The sequence below is a fragment of the Phalaenopsis equestris genome, unplaced genomic scaffold (assembly GCF_001263595.1).
Source record: "Phalaenopsis equestris unplaced genomic scaffold, ASM126359v1 Scaffold000002, whole genome shotgun sequence".
NCBI classification, from domain to species: domain Eukaryota; kingdom Viridiplantae; phylum Streptophyta; class Magnoliopsida; order Asparagales; family Orchidaceae; genus Phalaenopsis; species Phalaenopsis equestris.
The window spans coordinates 80,046,216-80,069,645 of NW_018164444.1; the positions used below are offsets into that span (position 1 = coordinate 80,046,216).

At 31.8% G+C, this 23,430-nt stretch overlaps 1 protein-coding gene across 1 annotated transcript; it reads right to left on the reverse strand.

Annotated features, from left to right (window-relative positions):
* Positions 1-3,822: 3,822 nt before the first annotated feature.
* Positions 3,823-16,717, reverse strand: LOC110037038 (50S ribosomal protein 5, chloroplastic). Its single transcript, XM_020741603.1, has 2 exons — positions 16,559-16,717; positions 3,823-4,347 (listed from the first exon to the last, which is right to left on the reverse strand). The coding sequence occupies exons 1-2, from the start codon at positions 16,665-16,667 to the stop codon at positions 4,010-4,012; spliced, it is 447 nt and encodes a 148-aa protein (XP_020597262.1). The 5' UTR covers positions 16,668-16,717; the 3' UTR covers positions 3,823-4,009.
* Positions 16,718-23,430: the final 6,713 nt, after the last annotated feature.

A 23,430-nucleotide genomic window follows, 5' to 3' on the forward strand; every position in this document is an offset into this window, starting at 1 on the left:
CGTGTTATTCATGTGTTATTGTGTGTTGTTCATGTGTTATTGTGTTCTAGGAATATTTCTGGTGTTATAATAACACAATAACACATGAATAGCACATGAATAACACACAATAACACATGAATAACACGAGGGAGAATATTCCCCCGTGTTACTGCGTCGCTTTTTTCTCCGTCAGGAATATTCTCCGTGTTATTCAGGTGTTATTGTGTGTTATTCATATGTTATTGTGTCCTGAGAATATTCTTGGTGTTATAATAACACAATAACACATCAATAACACATGAATATCACACAATAACACGTGAATGACACGCAATAACACATAAATAACACAGGGGGAATATTCCCCGTGTTACTGCACCATTTTTTTCTCCTTGGCGGGCGGGGCTGGCGTGATTTCATTGGCTACGCACGTTACTTCTACGTGCGTAGTACTGATGTAATATTTTTTCCCCCCGGACAGCGCCTCTTCCACGCGATATTGCACTAGACCGCACTGGAGCTGACGCCAGACTGTCGGACCCGCCGCCGGAGCTCGACGGACCTTGCTCGAAACGCTGCTGACTGTTCTGCCTGTCGCACACGTGCTACGAAAAACTCTAGCAACACACGTCGGATCTGCTACCGTCAACATCGAACCACAAACCCGAATCACGAACCAGAAGCTCCGATATTAATTGTTATGCAAAAATAATGTTGAAGCCCAGGAAATTCACACAATAACAATACAAAAGGTTTATATTGTTCGTCGTTGATTTAATTCAACCTACGTCCACGGAGAGGAATATTTCACTAGCACTGGATCAGCAGAAATAAAAGACCATTTGGGTTACAACTCAACACTTCTCATCATTCACTCATAAACCCTTAAGTTCTTTTTATAGAGGAGGACAAGAACATACATGTAAATAAAGACAAAAGACTAAATTATCCCTAATTAAACAAAAACTATAAATACAACATTAAAATCATTTGTTTATGTTCGAATATGTTGTCACGTTTTTTATCTTCATGGAGATATAACTTTTAAGTTTTTTTCACTAAAAGAAGCGTGATCAACCTCCAAAGTTTTCATACACTAGAATTTAAATTTAAAAGGGGACGCTTGGTTCACAACCTCTTTAGGTGGTCCTTGCCATGCCTCAAATTATCACTCCATATCATTTTTTAGGTGCCATATTTTGGAGACCCAATATATCTCTGGACTTCCAAACCTAGTTCTTTGAGACAAGGGCATCTGATTGGACTGCATATTTTTATCTAATTAACATGAATATATTAACCACATGGCTTATGTGACTTATGTGCACTTTATTATTAATTCGATGATAGCAAATCAAGAATGATGTGTCATCTAATATGATTTGTTAAATGTTCCTACAAGTTATGTTGTTCATACAATAACAATCATGATAATGATGATATTGTGGGTTAGATTAAGTTAGGGATCTAGTCAATTGCAGACGTGTCAGCGTAGAGCTGCAGCCAAAAAAAAAATCTATTAAGAAAATTAAAGTACAAAGTGCTATGTCCTTACCTAAGTAGAGCTATAAATGAATTAAAATAAGCTAAGTAGGAGTTTGTTCAAGCTCAACTGTATTTTTTGTTCGAGCTCAACTTGAACTTAATTTGAGATTTTAGGATTGTCTTATATGTTAGCTCATTTAAGATTAAGTTAGTTTGAGCTCGACTTGAGCTTTAGTTATAATTATCAAGCTTAAAACGAACATCTCGTTTAAAAAAATAAATGAGCCTCAATCAAGCATTATATGAGCCAATTTGCTTAGAAAACTAAATTAGCCTTATCAAATTGAGTTTGTTAAGCAAAACATAATAATAATAAACAAAATTTGTAAATATATTGTTTACAATCGAGCCTTGATTGAGCTTTTTAACGAGCTTTTTCATTAGTTTTATAAGATATTATTTATGATAAGAAATGAATCGATTAACAAGTTATTCAAGCTTATTCATTAATAATTGAGTATTTATAAAAGTGTTTAAACTTATTCAATTAGCTAAACAAATGAGAATGAAAGAACTCCTATTGAGCCAAGCCAAAAGTACCATATTGAATGCTCAGTTCATATATAGCCTTAAACATAAATATTGAGCTCTTTCTTCTATTTTTTTTGAAGGTCATATTTATAAATCATGTAAAATAGAGATAAAGAAACAAAATATGTTAAAATATTTTAATTATACATAAATATTTAATAATAATATTTATGCAACATAAATTGACAAACTTATTTTGTATTATCATTAGATATGATAATTTGGCTATTAAAATTTATCAAGAGATGTAGAATCTATTTCAATAGATTGCAAGCACAATTTAATCGTACTGTATTATATGGATCCTCTTACAAAATATAGATCATATAGCACTATCATCCAATAGGAATGATAAATAGACAATCCGATATAGTTACTCTAATGCACTCAATCAAAATATTGACATGTATAGATTGTATCATATGATGTAAATGTGCGGTATAATGATTGAATAGTATGTTGTGTATTGGAGCATACAATCTATTCAAAACTTACTGAATTTGAATGATTTCTTGTGTGTAATGGCTACTAATGATTAATTATATAAATTATAACATCTATATGCTAGTTGAGCACATCTTTTACCTTGTCAATGGCTGTACATAACTGGGAGCTTTATAATAAAATCAAACAATATAAATTTTAAGAAAAAGTTAGCTTATGAGATATTTTGGAGACAATTTGGAAAAAGCTTTTAAGTTGTCTGTCATCAATTCAAAATCTATTTTTGGATTTTTGTGAAAACTATCTTACTCCAATCTTTCAGAATTTTATTATATTTGATTGCTTGTACTATGTTCACCTAGTAATCATGTTTTGTAAGGGAGTGTATAAATCATAGTTGCAGGTGATAGCTTTTGAATCACCTCCAAGACCCAAGTGAGATTTGATTTGTTTTCAAGCAAAGCTTCTACCATCTAGTAGATTATACTAGGAGTGGTAGATTTCTATGACCTATAGGAGAAGACTAGAAATAGCTTGCTTTGTGCTTGGACGTAGAAATTTAGGCAGCCTCCATTACATATTAAATAAAGAGATTTCATGTCCGTCGTATAATATCATCTACAACAATCACTTTGGGCTCATTTCGCTACAATCATAGGAGCTTCAACACAAATCTTTTGTGATATATTGACCTTTTCTCCAATGCCAAAGAAGAACTAGGACTGAAGTTGATGAAAATTTTTTTAACCAGGCTAAGCTTCAAAAATTCTCTTTTTGGATTTTTCATACAAAAATATGTTACCAAACCGTTGCAATTTTGCTCTCTACTTATATGTGAGATCTTCATTTGAAATTTACTATAACAAATTTTTCTCCCTCTACCACCATGCTATTCAGCACATTTCTATATGCAAGAAAACACATGTAAATAAAATGATGTTGAATCAATTTCTGAGTTGAAAAGAACAAATTTCAACCAAGCCATCTACTGCTGATAGCAAATAAGTTTTAATTTAAAGGTTGATTAAAACCCTAGCTAAGTTTCAAGTTTTGAATATGATTGTCAGCCCTACTAGCAGCCAATCTTGGATGGAGGTTGCGCATCAAACTTCTTCAGAAATGACTATTGCAGCAGAACGCATCCCCTTGCATTTCATGTTTTAAAGTATCGCTAAGAGCATAGATAATCTAAATATCGCTTTTACACTTCCAGCTCATGTAATTAACCTTTTTACCTGTTTTATTGCAGCAAAATCTATTACACAAAAGGCTATATTAAGCAGATCAATCATCCCACATAAACAGAAAAATTATAGTTTGGGGTGCAATTGATTCTTAAATTAGATAAAATTGCCAGCATGGAATTTGGGAACTGTAAGTGGAATAAATTTCTTAAAATTGTGCGCAATAATATAGCATTTCTACATCAAGAAGCATAACCATTAGAGCAAATGCAAAAAAACGAAGTGACTTGGAACCAAACCTGCAGAGTTAACCAAAGAACCAGCTACACATTTTTATTCTTCTTCATCTTTGAAGGAGGCCATCTGCCCTTCTTCCTCATTCTTCGCTTTCGAACGAGACGTTTCCTTCGCAGTCTGATCTTCTTTGCTAACTTCATCCTCAATTTCTGCTCAAGCAGCATTTGTTGCTTTGATTCCAAGGGAAGGCTTTCTACTGATACAGGCTTCTCTGATCCTTCCAAGGGTGGTAATTCTGATCCAGTTGCATCATTTACATTACTCTCCAGAGAACATTGAACTACCATAAATGTTCTTCTAGAAACTCTGACTCCATGAGAGGACGCTTTTTGCAAGGTGGAGAATTTCCTCCAAAATTTCATTTCTGAGAATAAAATAAAAATAAAAATTAAATTATCAAATGAACTTCCAAATTTAAAAGTAGGAGAAAATCATATTCTCTTATTTCTTAATCATCAAATTACAACTCTTCTCCTTATATAATAATAAACAACCTGAACAATTACAATCATTACAACTTTCCAAATATAAACTAACTTAAAAAGAAAATAAATATTTAATAACTAAAAAAGAAAAAAAAAGAATAACGCTAAAAATAGGAAACTCATAATTCCACAATTCCCTTCAAACTGGGTCATAGATGTTGTAAAGACCCAGCTTGGTATTCAAAACAGTGAAGTTGCCCGGACGTAGAGATTAGTGAAAAAATCATACTTGAAGATAAGTCGGAATGTAAATCAAGTAAATAGTGCCTACATTGACCTTTTCAGAGATAAAATGTCTATCAATCTCAATGTGATTGGTCTTGTCATGAAACACTGGATTTTGTGCAATACTAATAAAAGCTTGGCTATCACAAAACATTTTTTATAAAATTGACCGTGGAGTATTCCAACTCACTTAGTAACTTTTGGATCTACATTCCTTCAAAAATTCGCAAAGAAAATGCACGATACTCATATTTTGCACTACTTCATGAGACCATTGTTTGCTTCTTTCTCCTACAAGTGACAAGATTTCCCCAAAGATAAGAACAGTATCAAAAGTGAACCTTTTGTTCATGAGTTCTCCTGCTCAGCTAGCATCAGTGTAAATCTCTACTTCCTTATTGTCTGATTTCTTACACAGTAACCCTCTGTAAGGGGTTTTCTTAAGAAAACTCAAGATTCTGTAAATCATCTCTAAATATTCTTCATGACTATTCATATGTTAATTCACAATACCAACAAAGTAAGCGATATCAAGTCTAGTGTGTGATTCGTAGATAAGTTTACCTACCAATCTCTAATATCTACATTTTTTCATTGGCGTCTTTTCTCACATTGAATGTAACTTTTTATTGAAATTAATAGAAATCTTGAAATATTTGCATCCTACCATTTTTTACTCTTTTAGTAGATCTAAGATGTATTTTCTTTGGGATGTCACAATACCCATCTTGGACCTGGTCACTTCCATGCATAGAATTTATCTCATCGCTCTGAAATCATTACTTTCAAATTCAGTGACAAAAACCTCCTTGATCCTCTCAATTTATTTTTCATTATCACCCGTCAAAATCATTCCATCTACATAGACAATAAGTATAGTATTCTTACCCCCCTGTGTATGATTTATGAATAGTGCATGATTCGCTTGGTATTATATGTATCCATTAGATTTCATAATCTTGGCAAACTAATCAAACGAAGCCCTTGGAGATTATTTGAGACCATAAAGTGAAATTCTCAGTTTACAAACCTGATATTTATTTGAGTTAATTTTCAATCATGATGGGATTTTCATAAACACTTCTTCCCCAATGTCTCTATTCAAAAACACATTCTTGATATAAAGTTGATTTTGTTTTTGTTCTTTATTCACTGCCAAAGAAAGAACTCTTATAGTGTTTAACTTGGTCATCAAGTGCTTGGATCTCCTCTTTAACTGCCTTTTTTATTCTAGACTTTGAAGTGCTACCTGAATAGACTTAGGTATCTGCACATTATCAAGATTAGATAAAAAAACTATATAAATTGATAATAAGTTCCCATAGGTAATATAATCTTGGATAAAATAATTTTTGCAACTTTCTCTGTCTTCTTCATTGGATTCCACCTCCCTTGAAACTTCAAAGATGTGTAATTTTATGTTTGATAGTGAATGATCTTGCGGTTGCATATTTTCTTATCATGCTTGGCAGATTTTTTTCACCTCGTATACACACAAAGTTCATTGTTATTAGTCTCAAACTGGATGTTCTCAACTGGTGGAACTTAGAAGATGAAACTGTTAGAAAGAATGAGAATAGATTGTGATGCTCTAAATCAGTACGAGCATCTAGAGTAGTGTTCCAAGTTTAATATTTGAACTCGTAATCTCCACTTGAATATCATATTTAGGATAGTAGGGTGGTTTTCAATGAAAGTAACATCCATGGAGTTATAAAATTTTTTTGTAACGAGAGAATAGCACTTGTATCCCTTTTCGCTAGAAGCTTTTAAAAGAAAGACACATTTGATCATGTATTTTGAGCCAAGTTTTGTGCGGTTTGATTGGTGAATGTGAGCAAAAAAGATTGTCAAATATTTTTAAAGAAAGATTGGATGAGAAGGCTTTCACGTGAAAAATATTTTTCCACCACAATATCAAGAGGGGTTTTGAATCCAAGGACGCCACTTGACATTTTATTAATAAGTTAGGTGGTAGTGAGCATGGCATCTCCTAAAAAAATTTTACCAAAAAGTTTTTTTCTAAGATAGAAAGCCTTATAAACCTAGATACGTCGAGGAGATGTTTATTCTCTCTCGCTATCCCACGTTATTGTGGAGTTTCAACAAAAGAACCCACATGGATGATACCACTATGTAATAACTGATTGATAGTGATAATAATAATAATAATAATAATAATAAAAATAATAATAATAATAATAATAGTGATAGTTAAGGAATACTTTGGTGGTTAACGAAAAATTGTCTGAATATTAAAAGTATGATATTATGTTCTGTTGATGTAATAATAATAATAGTGATAGTTAAAGAATACTTTGGTGGTTAACGAAAAATTGCCTGAATATTAAAAGTATGATATTATGTTCTGTTGATTATTAATATCAATATAAAGATTATTGTGACGCCAAACAGATTACTGAAGATTGAAAATCTAACTTGATAATCGAGGTGAGTAATCGTGCTTTTAAGTTGCAGTAATATTTTTTATTTTTAAATATATCATTACTTATAGTTTTTCATTAGTATGTCTTATGTCAATGTAATTAAACTATATCAGATTCTTTATATTGATAGTCATAAAATACGCATGTCAAAATTGTTGTATAAATAGTTGCAATATAATTTTTCAAAGATGTCACCGCATTATAGTTTTTCTAAGATGTCACCTTACTATATATAGGTGCATAAATCAATTTATTTTATGACTTATAATTTTGATAAGAGTGCAATTATTCAATAATAAATAAATACAAAATATATCATAAGGGAAGGTGTTATAAAAGATAAAATAGCTTATATATGGATGCTTGTATATGCATGCTTAGAGGAGCCCATCCCCTTATAGTACGGGCAGGAGACATTAGATTACCTGCGTGCGTAGATGTTATCATACCATCCCAAATAATTGTGAAGTTTAGATTGTTAACTGCTATATCGATAAAAGAATATTGACTAAGGGTGGTGAGTAGATGACTTTTCCACCTTAAAAAATCATGTAAAGTAGATCACAACTCGCTGTACCAACGAATAATATTGACCAAGAGTGTGTTAAGTTATGTTTTGATGATGCTCATATAACATATGTGAATGTTAAGAGTATAATAAAAAATAAATTCAAAGACTAAACTTTGGAAAGTAAAGTTAAAATTAATGCATATAAACTTAAGTTATTTTCTATTAAGCAAATGTCATTGATACATACATTAGATTATTATAATATTTTTATGGAAATATGAAATACCAGCATGTATATTATTTTTTCTCATTGGGTTATTGTAGTTTAGAAATATGATTGCTCTCAAGTTATCTTTAGATAACTCATTATGTAGTTTGAATATTTTTTCAGTTTTTAAGCTTTTAAATAAGATGAATAAAAAATGAGCTAATATGTACAGAAGGCGATAATAACAACCGGAAACGTAAAACTTTTACTTGTTAATTAAAATATTTTCTTTGATGGTTCTTTCATGAATATTTGAATATTAAACTGTTAGTGATAGAAATAGAATAGAATTTAATTCAGTGTCCGACCGTTTATTCCAAGCCCGGACCAGTCTTAACATGCTATAGAATTTAATTCAGTGTCTGACCGTTTATTCCAAGCCCGGACCAGTCTTAACATGTTTTTTACAAGGTAGGATCTAATAATAGAGATGAAGTATTATTTTGCATTATCAATTTTGATAATTTGAATTTTATATTGGAACTGAGTGAAAATCATGTTATGAAAGGATTGAAAAATTTGAGCAGTTTCAAATTTTTCTTTCATGAGAAATATTTAATGGGTTCTATTGTGGTCATCAATAAAGAAGAAAAATCATACGACTTCATTGACGGATTTTAATTTTGATGGTCCTCAAATGTCATTGTGGATAATAGAGAAAGGATGTGAGAATTAGTGTTGAGACAGGATAAACATAACTAGTATGTTTAGCCAATTAACAAGATTCACCTGATAAAACTTTCATTTTTTTAATTAATAAAAAGATAATGATACAAATTTTTCAATATCATGAAAATTGAGAAGACTTAGATGATGATGTCATAATAGAGCTTGATTTTCAATAGAATCAAACATAAAAATCACAGGAATATGGGAATAAGATGGTCAAGAAGACGTTTGTGTATTAAGAGAATAGCTTTTCTTGAGCGGATATAAGTCTTGATGCAATTCAACATTATCGATCGTCTTCCTCGAATCCACTATTTAAAATTTACAAGTGTTAGAATAGAATTTAGTAACATAATTCAAGTAATGAGTTAGCTTGCTAATTAACAGTAAGTGGCAATATAATTGGGAAACAACATATAGCACAAAAGAGAGCTGGATATTTTTGGAGACTTTCACTTCTCCTTTCCCAACAATCCTAAAGTGAGATCATTTGACAAATCTAACAAATTTGGAGTTTCTGGACACTTGGTAGTTAGTGAGAGAAAGAATTCCCCAATAATGTGATCAGAAGCAACTAAATCTATTATCCAATATCAAAATTTTTCATTGTAAGCAAAATAGGACAAGATACCTTGGTGTTTTATCAAGTTGGCATGCTATATAATTGTGCTTGGAAGAAGTTTCTTCAACACCTCCAGTTGCTCCTAGTGAAAGGGCTAGGGTTAACCAATCTTTCAGTAGAGGTTGCAACATGGGCCTTGTTGTCTTGTTCTTTTCATTCTTGCTCCAGTTTTCATTTTGCAAGTTTTTCATGTAATTTTCAGCGTATGTCGTTTGTGTGACTAAGTTTTTTCGCAATACTCACACAATGAATGATTAATCTCTGGAGTAAAACTCTGCGTCTTCATACCATACTTGGTCATAAACTCTATGAGTGTTTAGGGCTATATCTAGTTGCAAGAAAGGTATTGACTGTTGCTTCTAAAGATAGAGGAACGGCTGTTTCAGGAAAGGAGAAAAATTGGCTACTAAAGTTGTTGTTGGACAAGAGGATTCCGGCAAAGAAGGTGTCTACAGGGACAATCTGATGGAGGGTTTGCTGCTAGGAAGATTCCGACATTAGAAATTGAACAGATGAGATCTCGCAGGGAGAATTCTCGTGCCAGGAAGAAGAGGAGGGGTTCCGGAGGAGAGCCTGCAGATCGGCTAAAGCGATTCCGACGGAAGAAGCCTGTATCAGGAGGATTCCAGCTGTCGGGAGAGTTCCGGGGGTAAAGAAAAAAATGGGGAAGGCCTGCAAGCTGGCAGAGAGGATTTCTAGCACCGAAATAGAAGATTTCCGACTATAGAAGGAGATCCAGTGGCTTAAGGAAGCTAGCAGAGGAAGGGTAACTCGACAAGGAATTGTACTCGACAAGGAATTGTCCTTGCCTTGAATCAATTAATTTCCCTCAAATTAGTATAGTTAATCTTAATGACTGGCATTTAAGGTGTCTACAGGGACAATCTGATGGAGGGTTTGCTGCTAGGAAGATTCCGACATTAGAAATTGAACAGATGAGATCTCGCAGGGAGAATTCTCGTGCCAGGAAGAAGAGGAGGGGTTCCGGAGGAGAGCCTGCAGATCGGCTAAAGCGATTCCGACGGAAGAAGCCTGTATCAGGAGGATTCCAGCTGTCGGGAGAGTTCCGGGGGTAAAGAAAAAAATGGGGAAGGCCTGCAAGCTGGCAGAGAGGATTTCTAGCACCGAAATAGAAGATTTCCGACTATAGAAGGAGATCCAGTGGCTTAAGGAAGCTAGCAGAGGAAGGGTAACTCGACAAGGAATTGTACTCGACAAGGAATTGTCCTTGCCTTGAATCAATTAATTTCCCTCAAATTAGTATAGTTAATCTTAATGACTGGCATTTGATAGATCGACAAATTTGGCAATGAATTGTTGGAGATGGTCCAATATCTTGCTCCTCAACTACCTTTGCATTTGAATATCACCTTCTTTGCATGATATAGAGATATCATCCCAGCACTTTTCTTCTTCTAACTAGGCAGATCAACATCAATAGAAATTTATGATCGACATTAAGCAGTTTGTCTGCTTTCCCTATTACATTGGTGCGTTAGAAGAAAAAACTTTCATTTGTAAGTTGTTACTGATAAGATTGTCAATGTAGCATCATGTATAAAACATGAAGGAACGAGAGTGATGACTTGGAAAATAACATGCGGAACTACTTCACATATCATTACATCAATGAAATCATTAGGGAATAAAAATTTCTAACAACACTAAAAAACAACTTTCATTCCCGGCCCCTTCTAAATTAAATTTAAAAAGTGAAAATTGGGTTGGTGTATAGTGCCCAAACCTAATTTCTATACAAAATTGATGAAAATTAGGATATGTAGTTATTCGTGTCAATAATGACATTAACAACATCTTGCTTGCCTCGTATTCTAAAGGTGAACAACCTCACTTGTGTGTCCATATTGGGCACAACCCCATCATTATATTATTTGGCATTTCTAGTAGAGAGAAATTGATATGCATCGTTAATTGAATTCAACATAGGGTTTTCACTATGCTAGCCATTATTATTCCTTTCTCAAATTTTCGTCCATTTTTAGGGAAGAATTCAATGCAAAGTTTCCAGTATTTTTCTTTGATTTGAGTAAGTAATTGGCAATGATCACATAATTTACCAAATCCATTGATTTGTTAATAAGGAAGGGTCACCATGAGTCTTCATTTTCTTCTTTCTTTTGAAAAAGATTGAACTCTCTTCAAATAGATATTAAGCCTTCTCCTCGCAATCTTGATTCTTCAGCTTTCTTGTTATCAAATCATATTAGCATGATTGGTAATTGATGATTGTTGATTAGAAGCGAGGTTTGTTTGCAATTTCAAAAAAAGTTCAAGTGTACTTCAGAGGTATTTGTACCTCTCATGATTTATTTGCAAGTGATTTCCTGACATCAAAATTTTTTGGTGTATTCTTGCATGGGTTTGCCTTAACTTTGTTTCGGATTATGTCACTTCATCCATTAATTTTCTACATTACTCCATCGGGTAGAGCTCCCACTGCATTAGCTACTTGAATAACCCCCAAGTCACCTCTTAATAATCATTCTTCTCTAAATAAGCATTCCACAATACTAATGAACAATATTATCATGAATGTTATACCAATGCAAGGCGAAATACATCACTAATTGACCAATTCATTCTTCTATCTTGAAAGGTTGCATCCTTCTTTCGTGTGATAGTTATATCCTCATCTTCATCATATCCAACCATAATGGCATTTGCCATGGAAAGAGGAAAAGGAATATGATTTGACCACTAGTCATAGTGGCGGTTGTTTGTTTCATCATCCACTCCATGGTGGTCATTTGCTTCATCAATACAACCACTTGATCGTCTAGATTCATTTTAAAATCAGCATTAACCATTAAACAGCTTTCTTTCAGTTCTATTTCTTGTTATCTCTTTCTTAACTTTTGATGCATCTCCACAACAAGAAGAGTCTCTCCCTTATCTTTGTATCCTCTCATTGTTTGTACCAAGATTGATACTCTGATGCTAACCGCTTATCAATATGATGGAAGTTCGGAATAAGAGGATTAAACAGATGGGAAAAGATCTCAAGACATTCTAAGAAATTTTAGTTGATCTATCAATTAGTTGGAAGTAGCCTGCAAATTATTTCATGTTGTAAGCAGCTTTACCCTTTCAGATCTTTTTCTTTCTTACTAAAAAAGCAAGCAAGCTCTCTACATTGAACTCCACCTTGTTGGATTACAGTAACACCCCTTCATCTTAACTCAAATATATTTAAATAAAAATTAATTTCAAGCCAATTCAGCATGCCTCAAATTAATTTTAACCTCATATTTGAGTTATTGGCTGTAAAAATACTCAAAAGTCGCTCTAATTTTCAGTCAAATCAAAATCCATAGAACATATCTCAGCTGATTTTCAAATTGAAGTCCTTAGCTTCAAATATATTTTTAAGTTGATTTCAAGTTTATAGTGGCTTGATTAAGATAAAACTTGATTTGTTTTGAACTTATTTCACATTGTATATATTAATTTAAAAAAATTATAAAATAATTATCACTTCATTTAGTTGGCGTTTTGTAACTCATGCATAAAGACTTAGATTAAATCCCTCTCTTCAATCTTATTTTTTTCACAATTTCAATTTAACACAAAATTGATTTTGAACTAGCCCTAAATTGAGTCATTTTGATTCAAACAAGCTCAACTTGAAATTAACTAAATTTTGAGATGAGTTTGAGTCAATTTGAACTCAATGATTTCAAGTTCAAGTCAAACAAAGGTCGGCCGATCTTTAATCATTATCAGTCTTAGTTCTAGACAGGCTAACTTTCAATTTCAAGACAATATTCTATTAAATATGATCCAGTATCAATCCATTGCAAAACATTTGACCTTGTCTTGAAATCTTAGATACAACGGAACCAAATATATGGCAAATTTAGATCACCAAACTCAAACTTGCCTCAAAACCGAAGTCCATGAAAAAATCATATATCTTAAGATTATCACCTAAGAACTCAACAACCAAGCCAGGACAACTAAAGCAACTTTTTCGATTCAAAATGTTATCACCAAGGGAGCTTAATATAAATCTCATCCACAAAACTCACTGTCAAACTTGCCAAAGAGTTCGCCAAAGTAAGCTGTCACTCAAATGAACTCATCCTCAATTGTAACTCATCAAGATTTAAGAGTTATACCAGTACTTAAACAACTATTAAATAGAAAGGCTTAAGACATTCTTATAACAAGAAATGTTATGCATTGTAATTAAACTTTACTTGTTCTTTTATTTGTAGAATTTCTTATAATGCTAAATTTCAACCTAAACTTATAAAGAAGGGATTAGAAAATGAGATCGATACTTACTAAATAATTCAAGTTACATTAGTTTGTACGCTCCAATATGATTCTGGTGAAATCAAGTAGATTTTCTCTCTAGTTTTCTCATTCTATCGAATTACTTTGTTGAGTTTACTCTATACTTGTTAGTAAGGTGCTGGTATCACATGAATAAATTTGGATCTAACACTAGATTTTGTATTGTGAGTATTGTTTTGGTGGTTGGCTAATAATAAGAAACCCATATGATCAAAACATTTAGTTAGAATACTAACAGTCTCACCATATCAAAGAAATGTAGCCAAAATGACTGAAGTGTAGCTGAAGAGTAAGTTTTAGTAAAATTTCCTTAAAAAGTGCTACTAAGGAGCTGCCTTGTAAGTGATTTACACTAGGATTTAATGACGATTTAAGCTAATTCTCACCAGATGGTCAATTCAGATAAGTTAAATCTTGAGATTTGTTAAATTTGGATTTCACTGAATTTGTTCGTAAATCCAAAATTTACTAAATCATCCCATTTGGCAGATTTAAATTGTCTTCGTAGAGTACGCCAAGGGACAGCACATTCTAGTTGTTCAGCTTGCAGAAGTTAGCACTGTGCTATATCATCCACCAATAGCTCTGCCACAAAAACTGAAGCTTAGTAGCTCCAACGGCTCCGCTCTATCACCAAACCCCCACTCCTGCGCCTGTTCTTTGAGCCATATCTCTTGTGCCAGCAAAGCTTCAGATCCCGCAACATTGTAGTTTTTGTTGCTACCTCGCCTTTATTGGAGTGGCGGTCTCAAAAAAGGCATGTAAAAAAACCTATATTCACTTCCTTTTTTTTTGTGAGAACATATTCAAATATAAGAATGCGCTTGTGTAATGGGATATCCTTCTTATATATTTTGCATTCTTATGCAAATAACTATTGCTTTTATTGACAAATTTGCATCCAAGCCTTGTTGCGCGAGCAGGTATCAAAGCTTAGATCATCATAATGTATTTCTGACTTTAGTGTTATAATGGGTTTTCAGTCATTAAAGTAGGATATTTTATGTTGGTATGGTCATTTAAAAATTTTATTTTGGCTTTTCTGTATGGATGATTCATAATTTTTTTTTTCAAGAATGCTTGAAATTAAATAATTAGAAACATGAGAATGAACATGTTACCCGTCTCATTTAAGAGTAAATACAAGCTTGAAATTATGAATAAATAGAGCATGTTTTTTTTTGTTTTATTGGACTAAAATGATTGATGTCTTTTGTTGCAATTTCAATCCTCCTTAAGATTATTTTCAATAGTAGGTAGTAGGTAGAAATTAAAAAGAGGCAAGCAGTAGTGTTATATTTGCATACATATTACTTACAGAAATATAATTACAACGAATATTCTTCCAAATTCTAAAGTAATATTTGAGATCTGGTTCAAAATTATATCAGCACCATTTTTTGAGGTTCAATGAGTTTGACATAGAGGGAATACTCTATTTCAAGAATTGTAAAATCTTAAAATTTTGTATGAGTTACCCATAAAAATTATACCAAGGGTCATGTCAAGTTCTGTACAAAGAGAAACCTACAAAGATAATAATTAACAAATAGCAAATATTGAAATTTGTTGGGTGACAAACTATAAGCAAATATGATGTCAATCTATACTCTCTCCTTTCATATTGATTGAGATACTCAACTTAATCCTTTTCATTTATAAATGGAGAGAAAAAATAAGGAATTGAGTTAATAAGTAACCTACAGCTACCATTAGATATATTTTATTTAATTAGTTGCAAGCAACCAACAAATATAAATGACTAATTATGTTCGTCTTCGAGAATTTCTAAAAGAGGAAGTGGGCATGCTGGTAAAAACTATCAATTCCTGGTGTCACAGAATTATCTTACTTCTCATCTTAGAGTATATAACTCTGTGTTGTTACATATAGATATATTACGAACTACAATGCCAAACTAAATTAGCCATGATATTAGATCAGTTTGAATGAGCTATCCAGAGTATCCATCAAGCTCTGAAATGTTAATTGCACTTGAAAAATTCATTCAACTGGCAGGCCAAAGCACATGCAAATGCAAAGTGAAAAAATAAATTATGTGAATCACACAAATGAGCTAAAGGATGGTAAAATTAGTGTCTTACATGGATATGATATCAAATCAGAAGTCAACAAATGTGCAATATGTTTTGACTAGATCAAGAAGAAATGCTATTAAGAGAAAGTCTAACATTTATGATAGAAACTTGAAATAATTATTATATTTCTTCATGTTTGACATTTTATATTCATTGGACCTTAAAAGCTTAGTCCATTTAATTGAATTTTCAGTTGCTTAGAATAATAAGATTTTATTATTTTGCTATCATTTGTTGTATTTAATATTGTGAATATATTGCTTCCACAATAGATTTGAAGAGATTTTTGCAAAGAGAATTAAAACTTCATTGAAACGGCAGTCTGAAACGTGCTGCCAAAGCGTCATTGAAACGGCAGTTTGAAACGTGCTGCCAAAGCGAATCCAAGAACAATTGCAGGACACCAATGTAGCCAGAGCAACATAATCTCTTTGAGGATTTAGTAAATCCCATATTTACGGACAAAATTGGTGAAATCAGGATTTACTAAATCCCAGGATTTAACTTGTCCTAAACTGACTGTCTGGAAGGATCTAGATTAAATCCTCGTTAAATCCTAGCGTAAATCCCTTGCCATAGAGCCCCTAAAACTTATTGCATAGGCATTAGTTATAAACAATTATAGTATGAGTTAGAGAAAATTCATGCAGCGGTATGATCAGCGACAAACAAATACAACCACTTCAAATCCAAAATTTGGTTCATCTCAGTTAAAACAAGCAGAAGAAAAAAAAAAAAAAAACTCAGATCAGCAGGCATGTCTATAGAATAAGTTTGTAAAAGAGAAATCACATAAAACAGAATAATAAATAGCGAAAAATCATCAATCAATGTGCTCCATAATAGAGCCATAGCAAAACAAGAATATCACCCGCTATCCTCCAGAATCACTGAAAGAATGGAACCCAAAACGGATGGTGAGAGCGTACCGAAGAAAGAAGGCGAAATTGGGAGAGAGAAAGGGCTTCTTCTCCACATTGGTTTGTTGGCTGGAGTGAGAAGGGAGAAGGAAGCAATTGGAGCCAGTGAAAGCGCCATTGCTTCGACTGCTGATTTTGCTTCTTGTTTTAGAAATCAATGTAGGGAGCCGGCGCGCATGAACATTATCTGATATCGGCTTGAAGTTTATGGGTGGGCACTTGAACCGGGTTCAAACCGGTGGGCACTTGAACCGCGTTCAAACCGGGGACACTTGAACCGGAACTGTTTAACAAGAGAGAGAGAGGAAGGTATTTTATTCTTTTGAATGAATTTGTTGTGAATTGATTTAAACTTAGACTAGCATTTTGTCATAGTTATTATAATTTTTAATCAGCAAGGCTTGTTTTTGAATTTGTGATGATTTTTCAAATAATTCTATTTAATGTAATATTAACTTTGTTTTATTTAATATATTTCTTGGAAAAATATAATTATTTTTTATTAAGTATTATGATAATATAAATAAGTATGATATTAATTTTTAGGGAACTATAATTAGATATTATATTAACAATTATTTTTTTATTTTTTAAATACTTATCATCATAATGATTAGCTTTTATTATATTCTAAAACTTATGAGATATAAATTATATGAGAATCTTCTTTGAACATGATTTAAATAATGATCAGACAAATAAGATTCAAATCTCATAGTACAAGTTCAAAATCCATTCAAATTTTGTTTGATTCTTGTTCTATGATTTAAATAATGATCAGACATTTTCAAACAAGGTTCAAATCTCATAGTACAAATTCAAAATCCATTCAAATTTTGTTTGATTCTTGTTCAAACAATTCAATTATGTTATTAAAAAATACACCATATTATAGATTAAATACTCACAACATCACAAAAATAATTGATGATATATGTTACAGCATAACATAGACTTAATACATATACATGAAAATTTGGTGCATATTTATACACATGAGATTTAATATACAAATGTGCACCATAAATATCATAAAATACTATAAATTTTGATTGTCACACAAGTTTGTGCACATTTTTTTATTTTAATAATGATGCATGTGTTATGTTTAAGGGATGATATAGTTACCAAAGTTAGTAAACATTATAATCAAGAGTTGTTAGACATATATTGAGTACTTTTCTTATGGGCATGATATCTTCTCGCCCATAATAACCAATTAGTTGGTACGTACATTACTATTAAATACTCCAAGTATTAGTTCATAATACCATTGTTATATAAGCTTTCTTGTGATGATTAGTGCTACCTTGATCCAATAAACCTAAGGAGAGGATTTGGGCTACCTAAAGAAAGTGTGGGCATATCCAAATTTGCTTGGGCATGATTTAATTGAAAAGTTTTACAAATTCTGTCAATTACATCTAATTAATCTCCATTTAAGTTTGACAAAAAAATTGGCCAGAATAAAGTAACCCGCAAGCCTTTCATGGATATCTAAAGTTTCCTAAAATACAATGGTATCCACTCTGAGGCTTAGACTAGCCTAGGTTAAGCTAATTAGATTAATTGCTTGTTATATGCTTTATTAAGTTTTGTTTGTCCCCAACATGCTCTAACAATTAAATTGACTAAGATCAACAGACTCAAATATTCTTATGGAAGTTTTGGATAAATTAGTTAACTTAGGAGTTGGGTATGGAATACTTTGATCTAAGTTAATTCAATCGGATCAATAGACAGTTAATGAGTAAATTGGGTTAACCATGGATTCACCATAACTTTAAGCTTAATATCGACCACTTAGCATCTTATCCATTACTTCTACGGGTTTCACTGTGCTACTAGGCTTAAATGGATAATAGGGTGAGATCTAATTAGCATAAGTCAAGTTATTTAGTCCTAATAACATATAAAAGGTTTAACAAAGCTACATTGAGTTCAATCTAGCTAAACTCAAGCCATGAGAAATCTAATTAGGCCAAACCAAAATGGTAATTATGTATTTTAATATGTTATTTTCAAATCATAATAGTTTTGGGTCCATCTAAGGTCTATTAGGTCAAAATAATTACATAATATACCATATTAGTCCACATTAGTTAGATTTGCGTCAAATATAGGCAGTGTAGGGTTAATCTGGTCTATGATGATGTAAGTAAGGTCATTAGCAAAATATGAGTTTAATGGTAGATCCTACTTCTACTTAGTTCAATTTTTGAATCATTTATGCCAAATTGGTCAAATGAATCGTGTTTTCTCTATGATGGGTCATAGTCCAGCTCATTCTAAGCTAAAGCTTTAGCCAACCAATATAAGATCTCATTAAGGTCACAGAAGGTCTGAAAAAATCAATACAAAGTTAACTCTATGGGTATATCAAATTAAGTATTAAAATAGATTTGGCTTGATTAGGTTAGTTCTATGTTAAGTTGATTTCACTCAACTATATAAATCAAAGGTCAAAAGTTTAATTACTCTTACCAAAGAATAACGGAGGGTCCAAAAAATAACAAGCTTAATTATTAGTAAATAACTTACCTCAGGTTTGTTGGTTATAGTTATAGGTAAGGGGAAGACTAAGTGGGTTGAACTATTTATTCAATGGGTCAAAGCAAGATGACATGGTCTCCAAGGTCAAGGTTAGTCTAACACCATCTCATGTTATACTTATATAATGATGAAGTTTGAGTTGATTTATTGTCTTATAAAACTATTAAGTCCAAGTTACAAAAAATACTTAAGGAAATTATTTATTAACTTTTTTGATGGGTTGAGATATCCATGGAAGTATATTATGAATTTATAATAACAAGGGTATTGGAGGTCTTAAATGAAGTCTGAGTAATCCTTATCGTCGGGTTAATCTATTTATCACAAAGTATTGAATAGATAGCATAGCACCATCTTAGAGTTATGGGGTAGCAAGTAGAGGGCCTATGGTATAGATCAAACATGAACTGTAATGATAGGCATAAAACTAACCTAATCTAAAAAGGGTGTTGATATACTTATTTTTCAAAAATCTTCAAGTAATTCTAGCTTTATGGATTATAATAGGTAAATCTTACAAAATAGTTTTGTTATGATTATGATTACATACTTTTATGTAAATGGATGATAAAATTTACTTTTATATATTTTTCCCTTTTAACATTCATTTTAAAATTTGTTCATAATTCCACATAAGGATTTTTTCATCATAAATTATGAATAACTGCACTTGGGTCATAAATGCTTATTTTTCCTCGAGAAAGTAGCTCAAGATTAAGAAATAAAATTGGAGCACGTTAACAATCATTGGTGTTATTTTGGTCATGCCTATATTCCAAAGTTGAGGAAGCTAAAAAGATTATCGTACAAGGACACATATTTGATGATAATGAGTTTACAATCCTACTTATATGGACCAATCAAGAGCTTATGCAATTGATTATAAGGAGGCTAAGATGCCCATTACTTAAGCCTTCAATTTTAGCCTTGCTCGTGAGAATAATGATTTATGTCTGCCTTATCGGTGATAGTTTTGTTCTTGTATGATCATGAATATAAGTTTTGAAACAATAAAGAACAACTAATTAGTGTGAATAGAATGATGAAAAATAACTAAGAAATTATTATCACTAATCCAAGATGTTCCTTGGGATATGCAACTTTAAGATTTATTCTAATTTAGTACATTAAATAATTTAAATGGGATAAATTAGTACTTGATCTAGGAATTCATAACTTTAAATCTATAAACTCAAGTAACTAAGTAACATGTATCACAAATTAAGATGAGTTCTCATGTTGAGAAGACTTTTCCTGACCACAAAGACTTTGGGGGTTTGGATAATTTTTTAGAAGTAACTAAGAACCTTTATTGAAGATAAATAAACATATAAGATTAATTTCAATACATCTCGAAATGACAAAAATATGTAAAACTAATTATATGGATTCAAAATTTATTTTAATTATAGTTTTAAAGTACAAATCAATTATGATGGCTTGGCCTCAAGATGGTTAAGAATAAAGATTAGCCCCTTTGATAGTTTTTTTTTTTCCTTATATGAAATATCTTGATTTCAGGGTATTTAAGGATAAAAAGTTCAAATTTTATGTATAGGAATAGTATCCCCATTTAATAATTTGAATTTTATTAGCTTATTTCTCAAGCTTCTTCATTATTATGCGGTGCCCTTTCTAATTAGCCAAGAATTTTTATGCAATATACCTAAAAAACCCATCATACGACTTTCAATTCATTTTCTTTTTCGCACACCATGCCCCTATCTCCTCTCTTACCTCCAGCAACAACGAAAACCTAGCAGCTCCTCTCCTCCCATTTGCTATCGTCGGTTGACGTACCTCCACTCGTCGGTTGTTGTACCTTGCCCTCGCCACTGAAAACCCTTTGTGACCCTAGCCTTTCACCCCTTGTGAGAGGATCATAAAAGGTAACTTCGCCCCATTTTTTACTTTTTAAAATTTTGGTATATATATAACATTTGAAGTTTAGGTGTTAGGAATGTATATGAATAAGATTTCAGTGGTATGAATGTAACATTTTAAGTTTAGGTGTTAGGAAATTATAAGCATTAGATTAGGTGTTAGCTATGTGTATATCTATACTTAAGTATTGAGTGGTATCTATTACAATCCTGCTATTTGTATACATAAGCAGTGTTAGCTTTGTATAAAAGCAGGTTTGGGTGATATTAGAACTGGTTTTGGGGTAGGCATAAACTATGGTTGGATGGTTGAGCATTTTTTTTCTTGAGTCATTCAATTTTAAACTTAATTAGTTTTATTAATAATTTACTTTTGGAATACATTTATGTATATTTTAGCTTTAGCTTGGGATTAGGTGTAGATTTTAGATTTAATTTTATGTTGAATGTATATTTTAGCTTTAGCTAGAAATTTTAATAGTGATTTAAGATTCATTATGTATATTTTAGCTTTAGCTTGGGATTAGTTGTAGATTTTAGATTTAATTTTATGTTGACTGTATATTTTAGGTTTAGCTAGAAATTTTAATAGTGATTTAAGATTCATTGATGGTTGTTATTTGTGGGTCGTTAAATCAGAAATTTGTTGGTTGCTTTTAAAATATATTAAATTTAATATATATGTAATCTTTTATTTTAAAAAGTAGTATTTTAACTTTAAAAAATATGAGTCTGAACAAATCTCGTACATTTTATAGTTTAAACAATCAAATTATAAATTATTTTATTTTGCTTGAGTTTATGTTTGGAATTAAATATACATCTCATCGTTATGAGAAATATATATATATATATATATATATAAGCTAAAAGATTTTAATTTTTAGATCTATATATATTAAATATCATACTTGTTACATTGAATTGTATAATACCATATAACGGTTATTGAACTTTTTTACCAAATCCTCCCGCTTACGAGATTAGGAGCCCCCTCCCTCCCTTAGACAACCTTTAACCCCCCACCATATCCATGATTACTCCTCCCTCAATCTCAGCCCTCTTATCTCCCTTCCCTATTCCTCCTCTCTACCTTCTAATAATCAAATAAAGAAAAGAAAACCTAATGGTTGTCTCCCATATTAGACTTCTTAGTAATGCTAGAAATTTTAATAGTGATTTAAGATTCATTGATAGCTGTTATTTGTGGGTCGTCAAATCAAAAATTTGTTGGTTGCTTTGAAAATATATTAAATTTAATATATATGTAATTATTTTTTTAAAAAAGTTGTATTTTAAATTTTAAAAATATGAGTCTAAACAGATCTCGTACATTTTATAGTTTAAAAAATCGAGCATAACATTGCAAGCAATACACCATCACAAGAGATATGTATACTACTTGATAGTGGGCTCAATCATAAAAACTAAAGAATTCATTACATCCGTTTTGGTTTGCGAATCTTTTTTATGTTGATCGACAAGTTTCCTTATCTAATATAAAGATTATATATGGTTTATTTTACTTGGGTTCCAAGTTCCCTATAAGAGTAAACCTCTATAGTTAATTACATCTTAAATGACCGAAATCACTTAATAAAACTCTCGATGATGATCTGAGGCACTTGTCTTTAAGAATTCAACGTTTAGGGTTTCAAAGTCGGACATGAAAAATCAAGTGAGAAAATGATCAAATATGAACAATTTTTTTTGGACTCAGAAGCAAGAAAGAGAGGGGACGTCATATATCATAAAGAGAACATTGGTGACTTCCCCAAACTATCCTATTGTTTGACTAAAATTTTGAAAAAGATATTATTTGATCTTTCATTTTGACAATTTTATTATGTAGGACTTGCATTTACATAATATTTAATTCTACAAAATGCCTAGGAAGATAGGAGGGTTTACGTCATATCGAACGACGACCTCGGAATTCTAAGGCGAGTTAGGGCTTATGTTGCACAATGTGCAAAAGCCTAAAAGATAGAGTGAGGGTTTATGTTTCACTATACAGACTTTCTCGAAGTCCTATGATTTGTTCTTAGGTTTCTAAGGAAGAGACTAGACCTTAATTTTATGAAAAAAAATAATCTTGATTTTTTTGTTTGCTTGAAACAAAACTCACCAACTATACCCTATCTTACTTTCTTTCTAATCACTATTTCTCTATCTTCCCTAACGAACTTTCTATTCATAATTATCATACCTTCGAGCATGTTAGAATATGAGTTAAATAGAATTCCTCTAGTATTGCTTTTATTGTGCTAGACATTCAGCCCCAATAAATCTATAAATCCATCTCATTGTCCTCCTATACCAATTTTCTTAATACTTTCCACTATGTTGATAATTGTATATCAAAAGAAAGGATTTGTGGCTAGCGCTTTCTAATATGACAATTTTTATCTTTGAGCCTTATATTATTTTGGTTGATTTCAATTG